We start from the raw sequence: 10,890 nt of genomic DNA on the forward strand, positions 1-10,890 counted from the left end.
GACCTGCTGCTGAAAACCATGAAGAAGTACTGTCTGAGCACTGACATATCTGAGGCCGCAGTCCCCAGGCTTTGTGGTCATGATAAACCCGGTCAAGTTCTGGTCAAACACCAGACAGCAGTCAAGCAGAATGCCATTAATTGTGCCATTGACCACAAGGTCACAGGTCACCTGAAGCCACAGCCAGAGAAAGGTCTACCTCCATTGTTCCGAAAGGACTTGCCTTACATGCCCCTTCCAGAAACCCTATGGACAAAGAGGGAGAACTTCTATAAAACAGTGAAGCCACCAGAGGCAAAACCTGAGACAAAGAAGGCCTTGACTGGAGGGTCTAAGCAGGGGAAGGAAGGGAAGACAACCACCCCCTCCCCATCTAAGGACTGGAAGTTAGACATGAGGAGTCTAACCGAGGCCTTACTGGGTCAGATCAGCCTTTCCTACCGGCCCCAGGCCCAGCCCCGGCCTCCTTCCTCTCTCCTCCACCGCAGGAGGACACCTCGCTTGGGGGCCAGCCCCACTGTGGGGGCCCTGCTCCGCCAGCGCCGGGGGAAGGGAAGGAAGATGTCCCTGGACGCCATCAGCGATAGCCTGCTGAAAGAGAGGACGGCCATTGGCTCGTTCCGCCGCCGGTGCAGTGTGACCGTGATACCCATGATCAGGATGGGGCTGACAAGCAAGAGCTCCAGCACCACAGAGCTAGAGGGTAGGGGGGGAGACGAGGGTCACTTCTAAACCACTGGTCAGGATCCAGGAGCTGAAAAAGTTCAGCTAGTCAGACAGAAATTAATGTATATTTTGGTTATCCGAAGGTTTATTGATGATGATGGAATATGGATGGTCGTTTATGTGTGATGGATTATAGTGCAGTATTCAATATATTGAAGTTTGCTGTATTAAAAAGTTAATACCAATCATTGAGTGGGACAGATGCAATGAGGGTTAGATGCAGTTGATACATCTGGCATTTCTGTCATCTCCCTAAAAGTTTGTTTTTGTATACAACTTGATTTGGAATGTTTGAATGTTAAATATTTTGTATGAAAATAAAATACAGTCTTATGAATAAAATGAATAAAATCCAGTATGGGCAGGGCTGTGACTTCCATTCAATTTTGTCTTTGTGAACATGCAGCTTCTGAAACGTTTGAAATTAATACCATACACGATACAAACACAACAGCAGGTGTCAGTAATGGGTAAAAGGCGACCCATAGATTTACGTGAAGGCGTTGGAGAATTTACGTTTACGGTTTATAGCCAATAGCAGCGAACCTACTCATGTTTGAATGAAGAACAGGCGGTTGACGTTTACTCCTACAGCAGGTTTGTTTACTTAATTCAAAAACATTTTCTTTAGCAAATAGTTTAAGTAGCTGTTAATAATAACCATATGAAATAGCTCTGACTTTTATTTACAGCGCTTTGTAGCCGAATATTTTAGATCGGGTTACAACTCATAACGTTAGCCAGCTAACGTTATGGGATAACTCTAGCTAACGTTCGCTAACGAACGTTACACAAATGTCCCCGTGAAACTCAAATTCTGCATGAGCTCTGTCATTTAACACAATGGATAATGTACTCAATGGTAGGCCTATTAGCTAATTTCAGTCAACGTTAATAACGTTATATTTTCCATAGTTAACGTTACATAGCTACCTACATCAGGGGTGTATTAATTCCGGCGATTCTGTTGAAAAACGTTTATTAAACGGAACGAAACGGGGAGGGACTTACTTGAATTAGTCCAATATACGTTTTGCAACTGAATCCGACCAATGAATACACCCCATCACTTTTATCTGAACGCTAACTAGCCAGGCAAGTTGGTAATAGGTCTGATATGGCTCCAACAATAATGCCAGGTTGTTTGTATTCTGACAGTAGCCCAGCCACGCAAGCCCTCATGTCCACGAGAAGATCACATACATTTGGAGAGACCATGGTAAGATTTGCATTTCACACAGGTATTATGAAGTTACTGAACAGAACTTTCGACCATAATTGTGGATAGCAGTCACTAACATTAACTAGCTAAGTTGTTTATCAATAACTGGATGTTGGCTTCTCTCAATGCACCCAGCCTTCAACAAGATCTGGAGAACGCACCCCATTGAGGTGTGTCCAGAATGAAATGCGCCATGTTTCAACCCCATCTTCTAGACTCAAATCGAGATCAGGGTCAGGCAGCAATATCCTCAAAACACCCAAGGTATGACTAACAGCCAAGCTATGGGCCTATGCATCCTGTTCACTGAACTGTTGTTTGAAATGTAAACTTCACTTTATACTTCTCCCATTCTCCCTACAGAATGATGCTGTGTTCATCTACACAGACCCAGACCTACCAGCTGAGGTCCTATGCTCTCCTAGTGTTCCAAAGCCCAGTGATAAAACTACTACCAGTGATACAGCTCCTACACCTGAGGACACAGCTGTTGATACAAGCATTGGACTTGGAGACATTACCTTCAAGTCCTTCATCTGTGCTGGGGGTGAGATTGAGGTTTCAGAGCCCTCAAGGGTTGTAGACGAAACCATCCGGCTACCCAAGAATCAACTGAACATCTCTTCTCTTCCTGGCCATGACGATGAAAACACATGTCTCTCTGACAGTATGGTTACTCAATGCTGCGACAACCATGTGGATCACGTCTATTGTGATTTGGAAAGAGATTTGTCCACAACTAAAGCTGACATGTCCTTTAATGGGGGTTCAAACGCCAGTCTTAGTGTTCCACAGTTCACCGATATAGCCCACATCACTGAGATTGTTACTGGCGGACAGGGAGATGTAACGTTTAAGTCTTTCATCTGCACCGGAGGGGAGGTGGAAGTTTCAGAGGCTTCCAGGGTGGCACTTGAGACTATACTCCTACCAACGGATCAGCCTGCAAACCACCATCAGCCATACAACGACAGTATATATCAAAGTGTTATAGTAGATGAGTTGGACATGCAGTCCATCGAAGACCACGCAGATCACCTCTATTGTAATATGGCCTCTAGTGCACACCTTTCCTTCAAAGAACCTACACATTGTAGTACTATGAAATCCATAGAGATGGTACATACCAATGAAGAGTCAACTGGTGTTCAAAATGCCACTGGCGGACAAGGACATGTGACAGTCAAATCCTTCATCTGCACTGGGCTTGAGGTTGAAGTCTCAGAGTCCACCAGAGTGTCCAAAGACACTATCCTCCTACCTGAGAATCAGACTGTGACCAGTCATCTACCGTACAACGACAGGGTCAACCCAAACATCATAGAGGAGCAGTCCTCCCATCATGTAAAACACCCTTACAGCCATGTGGAAAGTGAAGGTGCCGTGTGGAAAGCGGACGCCGCTGCCATCGGTGAACCCTCAATGGGAAATGCATCCTTAAGGTCATTGAAGGACCTGGATGATGTCGCCTGTCAGCTTTTCCCTGAAGGCCCCAAACAGGGTTATTCTCATGATGAAGACAGCACCGTGGTTCCAGCTATACAGTTGGAAACTGACCGCTCCCATTGCAATGAGTTTGGAGCCTCGGCCAGGAGCTCCACACCTGTAGATGAGGACAACCCATCGATAGCCTCTCACTCCCATTCTCATGGTTCAATGCAGGAGTCCAGTGGGGCCACAGACAGTGCGCTGGGTTCAAGCAGTAACGCTCCTCTTCTCTACAACACTACAGACAAAGCGAGCTCTGAGAACATTGCTGACGTGTTGACTGAGCTACCCAAGATCCCCTCTGTAGCGACGTGGGCCGGCGGTGGTGATGCTTTACAGTTTGAGATCTTCAGCCCCGTTCTTAGCACTACCCCCATGACCAGAAGAAGGGGCATTCAGAAATCGTCTTTTGCCCAAATGGAGGATTCCGCTCTGGAAAACAGTAGGGGTTGTGTCCTCAACTCTGCTGAGGGTAGCTCCGTTGTCCCCGCCAACCCAGACAGCCGACTCTGGGGGGCCGTCCTGGAGAGCCCCATGCCTCTGCCCAAGTTCAACTCGACGGCAGTGGGTGCCGCATCGACCTGCAAGCCCCCTCCTCCTCCAGACCCAGTCACAGATACTGTGGAGACGAGGCCAGAAGTGGATGTACCTCATGTAAAATCCCAACCCAAGGTGGAGAAAGTAAAGATGGGTCTTCTTGATCATTTACCAAGGTTGGTTTGTGAGGAGCCCTTTCAGCAGCAACTCATCCAGATGGCCCAATTCCTCATCCTGGCATCGGGCAAGATGGACCCTGTTAGCAACCCTGCCCTAGCCCCTACACCCGCTCCCGCCCCTCCTGTAGTGGAAACTACAGCGGGGACCGTGGCTGAGGAGTGCCACAGCATGTGTGTTGGCACCACTCCAGTGAGGCGGGCAGACCGCAGTGCCAACACCTCTGGTCAGTTTGAGAGGAAGAGGGAGTTCTCTGTGTCTGACGCCTGCACCAGCACCGAGACTCTGCTCTGGAAGTGAGTAATGGCCTGTGTGTTTTTGTGAGTGAGAACTCTGTCAAATGTTCTGTGTTTATGTAATATGAACCATGTAAATATTGTTTTTTGGTGTTTGTCTGAGAGAAGTGTTCACAAGTATTTCCCGTGTGTGGTATGAGAACTGACTATTTTCTCTCTGTGTCAGTCTGGCCCCTGGGAGCCTGTGTGGGGTCCCCAGACAGGAGCTGGAGCAGAGGCTGACCTCCACCCTCATCATGGTGGAGGCCCTGGTGCAGCAGCTGTGCACAGCCAGGGAACAGGGCCACTCTAGGGGCCCCGGGCCCTCAGAATTCAGGGACAAGCTGGTCCAGACCGACCACACTGAACTCAGCCAGACGGTAACCTACAAAGACCTGTATGTGACGGCCCTGGAGAGGATCAAGGAGCTAGAACTGGACCCGACCACTCTACAGAACCTGCTCCACAGCATGCAGGACACCAGGAGCACCATGACAGCCCTGAGTGGAGACACTGAGGCTGCTCTCAGCAGCATGAGGCAGATAAGAGACCTGGTTAAAGAGGACCAGCAGAGCCTGGTTACACGGTATGGTCAGATGAAGTCCCTTTATGAGAAGTGCAAGGAGACCCAGGGCAGGTTGGTGCAGAAGGTCAGAGACACCCTGCAGCAGAGAGAGGACATGAGGAGACGGATGGAGGAGGCTTTCACCGCCAAGGACGCATCCTTCAGTGTAACTGAGCAGCTGAGGGCTCACTGTGCCGTGCGTATCTCTGAGCTGCAGGAGAGTGTGGGATCTCACCAGGAGCTGATGGCTGCCCTGAACAAGACCTACCCAGAACAGGTACCCCACACAGTCTGAGGTCAGGGCTAGAGGCAATCGCCTGGTTCCCGGCTTATTTTGGTGCTGTGTATTTGTTTTCCCGTGCTCATGTGTGTGTCCTTACTCAGGTTGCATTGAACAAGGCCTACGTGGAATCCCTCAACTCTGCATCTGAGCTCTTGAGAGGAACCATGAGTGATCACGACAGTCTGCATCAAGAGGTATGTCTTAACCTGGAGGCTACATTGTCTTGTCAGGAAAGAAAAGACATCCAAAAGGTTGCAATGTGTCGTTTTGTTCTGTACGACGCGTGTGTAAGATGTCATATTCTCTCCAGCTGAAAACAGCCAGGCGTCTCCTCCAGAGGACAACTCCTATACTGGTGAAGCTGAATGAGAAGGCAGCCAACGCTATAGGGGAGAGAGACCAGCACCTCTCAGAGAGAGACCAAGCTGTGGAGGAGAGAGAGCAGGTCTGACCTCCCTATTCTCTATCATCTCCCTCAACTCAGAATCTCTCTACTGCCTGTTCTATTTGCTCTGTTATCTTCTGCAACTCGTCTCTCCACAATGTTATGGCTTCATTCCAATGCGTCGTGGCTCACTTCTACATGACAGATCCAGGAGGAACTGGACCAAACCAATGTGAGTCTCCAAGTTGCCAGGCAGGAGGTTGGGGACTTGAATCTGCAGGCCACCATCATCAATTCAGGTAGGGATTTAAACAAACTGTTGAAGATGGCATTTGAGTTTAAAGTGTTATTGTGGTAAGTTTAAAAATAAGTGCTGATATGTTTATTTTCTAGTATTGTCATTCTCTCTCCCTCTTGCTCTCCCGCCTTCTCCCTCTCTCAGAGTTGGGTGTTCTGCGTCAGAAGCTGAGTGAGGGAGAAGAGGAGCGAGTTCAGCTGGAGAGGAAGGTCACGGAGCTGTCTGCCACCGTCTCATCTACCCTGGCCTCCTATGCCTTCCTAGAGCAGGCCCTGGCTGCAGAGTCCACCAAGTCAGTTCAAAGTTCACTCTAAGCTGTTATGGTGCTTCAACTATGGCAGTTGTCAATTAAACATATTTTTATATATAGAGAAAAATAACCTTAACTTTCTTATTTCAGGTTGCAACAGTCATGGCAAGAAGTCCAGCAAGCTACCGACAGGGCCAACCAGTAAGTGAACTCAGTTACCTCATTTCTCTTATCATCACTACTATTTAAATCTGTATTTTACCATTGAAATGGGCTATTCGGATGTATTTTTCTGTTTAGCCCCATCACATTGCAGCTATAAAGATGATTTAACATGAACTAAGACACGCATACCTTTTGCTATTTGTAATCAATAATGCACATTGGGTTTAATTAAGCAATAAGGCATGAGAACCCAGGGATTACTCCTGACTACGGGATGTTCTTAGGCCTGAATCAAGGCAGAGGGAACAGCCCTTAGGAATCCCCGGATTCTCATTCCTTATTGCTTTTATAACGGTTGGCAGCACATTAATAAAAATATTTTTTTCTTCATTAAACATTATTTTGAACGGGTAAAATTTGTTTTTGTGTTCTGGTCATTAGTTATTTTCTCATGTTTTGACCCAGTCGTTAATTAGAATCATTCTTTTCATTCCGCGATGCTATGCTAAACAAATCATTGGCATGTAGCTAGCTAGTAGAGATTCAATGATGAGATACAAGAACTGTAATAAATAATGATTTATTAAATATCCAATAGGCCTACATAGGCAGCACTGCACTGGTTAAGGAATTAATGGAATTCTGACTGTTTCCGGTTTCCATGGTGAATTATTAGTTTTCTGTTCAAGCCTACTGGCACAGGAGAAATCCATGTGTAAAATGATACATTGGTGCAAGGTCATAGAGGCAGACAGGTCGTTTTATACAACCCCTAACTGTTGCAAACCAAATAGTAGCATGGAAAACTAATGTGGAGATGCTTTTTTTACCCCGAGGGATATAAAGTTTATGGATTTCCTGCCTGGGCTGCAGGACAGTGGAATTAGCACATGCTATTTTGTGGGATGAGTTGTCCCACAACTCCCGCATAGCAACCAATCAGCATCCAGGATCCAAACAACCCGTTTTATAACATTTCATTGAACCCCTCCTGTGTCCAGGTTGGAGGGTGTGTTGGTCCAGTCAGAGCAGCGTGTATGTGAGCTGTCCCAGGCCCTGGCCCACAGCGAGGAGCAGCTGAGCCAGCTGCAGAGCCACTCCCACAGCCAGAGCCTGCAGCTACAGAAGCTCCATGAAGTGCGCGTGCAGCTCAACAGCATGATGGAGCTGAACGAGGTAGGTGGACCTCTGGATATCTCTCTACAGTACTGTATGTGGTGGTGCTCTCTCTTGCTTTGAGTTCCTCTACCTTTTTGTCTCTTTCTCTGTTCTTTACCAGTCTCTCTCTCTCCTTCTTTTACTCTGTAGAGCTCCCTCTCCCTCTCTTCCTGTGTGCTGATCCTAAACTCAGCTGTGGTGAGTGCTGTGTGTAACAGCTCTGTTCCTCCTCCCCTGTGTAGTTCCTACAGATGGAGAATGATATGGCCAGGGAGCAGGTGGTGGAGAGTGAGAGGACCCTCCGGGCTAACCTACAGGGGCTCAGGGAGAGGAACATCCAGTGTGAGGACCTGAAAGGAGCCCTTAGCCACCTCCAGTAAGACCCAGTAGCACTCACTGTGGAGTCATAGTACATTTAGTTATTAGACATTATTTATTTTTAATGAGTTGAGCTGTGATGAGTTCTGGGGTGTGTGTGTGGGAGTGGGGTTGTCTCATATGACTACATGGGATGTGGTTATTACAAACAATTGAACAATTGTCTTTGTGTGTGCGTGTGTGTCAGGGCTGAGAGGGAGGCTTTGCAGGCAGAACTGGAGGACAGTCAGGCCAGAGCCCAGTCAGTCCAATTGGACCTGGTAGAGCAGCTAGCCCAGGCTGTTACTGACGTCACCCTGCTACACCACACACTGAGACGACTGACCAACGATGTTCACACTGCTCTGACCACCAAGGTAATCACACACACCCTGTTACACCACACACTGAGACGACTGACCAACGATGTTCACACTGCTCTGACCACCAAGATAGTCACACACACTGCACACAACCTTTACCAGTCCATAGAAGACTCAGTCTGTTGTGATGTGTGGCGTTATTTCAGAAGCCAGAGGTCTGTGGTAAAGACGAGGTGTCCCAGCCCTCCCTCCATGTTGAGCGTCATCCCTCCACCTCCTTCGTGGACAGCATCATGGTGGCCATCACCACTGACCTGGCCCAGGTCAATGACACACAGCCCCCCTTAGACATGACAGAGGAACCACAAGCTGAAGGGTTGGGCAGCGAGACCAGCGCCTTCACTCGCCTCGCACCCATCACTCCTAAGAAGTGTCAGGGTGAGGCCTCCATCGCATCTCCCCAGGGGGTTTGCTGGTAGCCCCAGGGGGTATCTGGGTTCTGTTCAGCAGGGTACACTGTAGCAAACCTTACAACAAAAAACTAATGTCTGTGTTCTTATTGGACAAGTTCGTAGCACCTCCCCTGTTTCACTGTTTCAAAATGTTTAGTACCTACTGGACACAACCCATTTGTTTGTCTGTATTGATGTTTCCTGGGCCCAGTCATTAAATGCCCTCCCTTCCTGGTCTCCAGTGGTGCCTCCAGAGGAGCAGCAGAGTAGCGTGGTGGAGCTGCTAGCAGACCTGGCTAACACAGTCTCTGAGCTCAGCTCCACCATCACACAGCTACGACAGAGCAAGGACACCGAGCAGGAGGCACTGAACAACACCATGTAAGCACTGTGACGTGTGTGGCATTTATTTTGTGTTGAGATGTGAAGCTTACAATTTCTCCTTTAAGCATTCAATTATTTACTGTTTTATTTACCTTTCTGGTCACCATAAGTCAGTGTTTCCCAACTCCAGCCCTCCAGTAAACCCCAACACCACACATTGTTGTAGCCCCTGGGCAAACGCACCTGAACTCGTTGAGGGCTTGATGATTAGTTGAAGTTGAATCCAGTGTGTGAAACACTGCCTGCCCTATGTCAAGTTCCATCATATTAGGGTTAAACCCAGGGTTTCCCAAACTCTGTCCTCAGGACCCTAAGGGGGGCACGTTTTGGTTTTTGCCCTAACACTACACAGCTGATTCAAATAATCAACTAATCATCACACTTTGGTGCACAGGGTTTGGGATACGCTGAGTAAACCTAACCAATGATTGTGTTGCGATACCAGCTGTGGGCTGCAGAGGGAGCAGCAGGCCCAGGCCCACAGACACAGGGCTGAGGTATCCGAGCTGAGGGGCCAGCTGAGCCGTCTCCAGACCCAGCTAGGCCGGGACCAGGTGGCTCTACAGAACAAAGCCCAGGTGAGACACTACACTGCTCTCAGATCAGACCGTACAACTAAAAACACCAGTTTTAGTTACACTTAACTTCTTACCTGTGTTAACCCCTGTATTTATGAACATATTGGCAAAGTGCTGCCAATACTTGCGCATTATAGATTATTTTACTGAGGCAATCTATACATTTTTTATTACTTTCTTGGCTACAGGACATGAGACATGTCTGATTACTTGACTGACATGGTATTTTGGTGAATAGTGGTCTGTGTGACTGAGGCTGAACCCAGGTCATTTGTTCTGTTTTACCAGGAGGTAGACACTATGAAGAGGATCTGCAGTGAAGTGAATGAGGCCAGGGAGTTTCTTTACAAGCACAAATCTGAGAACAAAGTAAGGACTAAATCACTTTTTCGACCCAAAAATACTGTCTACATTCACTTTATTTCATCTTCCTAAAAGTTCTTAGGCACATTTTATGGTGTGAATTGTCACCTATATGTCATGATGTGCTTCCATTTAGCCTATTGTTATTGCTGCTGTGTTCTGTAGGAGCTGCGTAGGGAGGTGGCAGACCTGCACCGTTCACATGCACCAATCACAGGTGGAGTCCCAGGCTCTAAGGGGACGAGCTAAGAAAGACCGGTAACCAATCAGCACCAGCATGCATTCCATGGACGACAAGATCCGCCTACTGAAAGAGGTACAATCCAGGACCATAGGTTGCCTGTTATCCCTGTAAGAACTGCTAGGGCTACCCTACGGTGTCCATGTCTCTGCTGTCCCCACAGCTAGACACTGGGCATTCTGCGCAGAATATTTCGATCTGAACGCGCCACAGCGCCCTACATGACCCAACCTTGGGTTGTTTTAATTTGGCCACAATTACATCTCAAATACATCCCCTCACACCAACCCTGCAGCCTTGAAATACCAAGCAATCCTCTCCCTCCAACACTAGTTGTCTTTGACAGGCAGTAGGACCTTAAACACTGTCTCCACCACAGGTGAAAGACTAAAGGGACTCTGTTGGAAGCTGAGGAAGGAAGAGCAAAGCTTCTGGAGAGAGCCAAGAGACATGTAAGTGTCTATACGATCTATACCAAGTGTGTCACCCCGCCTCTGGTTTGGTGAACATTTGAGGGATGGGCCTAGAGAAATGTAACCACTCTCAAATTCCTATGCAGAGCTATGGATGCATCTCCATCTATGATATCAACATTGTAGTTTTAACCAATGTTATGAGGCTATAAAGTGTTTTACATTTACAAATGTTACAAACATTGGAGTA

General features: G+C 47.7%; 1 protein-coding gene across 3 annotated transcripts; it reads left to right on the plus strand.

Moving 5' to 3' along the window:
• The first annotated feature begins 1,224 nt into the window (after positions 1-1,224).
• Positions 1,225-10,245, plus strand: LOC116367858 (uncharacterized). 3 transcript variants are annotated; one of them, XM_031819037.1, is made up of 18 exons: positions 1,225-1,323; positions 1,885-1,945; positions 2,084-2,212; positions 2,312-4,446; positions 4,613-5,267; positions 5,375-5,467; positions 5,584-5,718; positions 5,864-5,957; positions 6,101-6,248; positions 6,357-6,407; positions 7,373-7,547; positions 7,772-7,905; positions 8,095-8,338; positions 8,416-8,647; positions 8,904-9,042; positions 9,491-9,623; positions 9,912-9,992; positions 10,152-10,245. In XM_031819037.1, exons 2-18 carry the CDS (start codon positions 1,907-1,909, stop codon positions 10,233-10,235), a joined length of 4,701 nt encoding a protein of 1,566 aa, XP_031674897.1. In that variant the 5' UTR covers positions 1,225-1,323; positions 1,885-1,906; the 3' UTR covers positions 10,236-10,245. The 3 variants fall into 3 exon arrangements, with proteins under 3 accessions (XP_031674897.1, XP_031674899.1, XP_031674898.1); XM_031819039.1 differs by having other exon boundaries at positions 8,095-8,263; XM_031819038.1 differs by having other exon boundaries at positions 1,322-1,588.
• Positions 10,246-10,890: the final 645 nt, after the last annotated feature.

The sequence above is a fragment of the Oncorhynchus kisutch genome, unplaced genomic scaffold (assembly GCF_002021735.2).
Source record: "Oncorhynchus kisutch isolate 150728-3 unplaced genomic scaffold, Okis_V2 scaffold1793, whole genome shotgun sequence".
Lineage (NCBI taxonomy): Eukaryota > Metazoa > Chordata > Actinopteri > Salmoniformes > Salmonidae > Oncorhynchus > Oncorhynchus kisutch.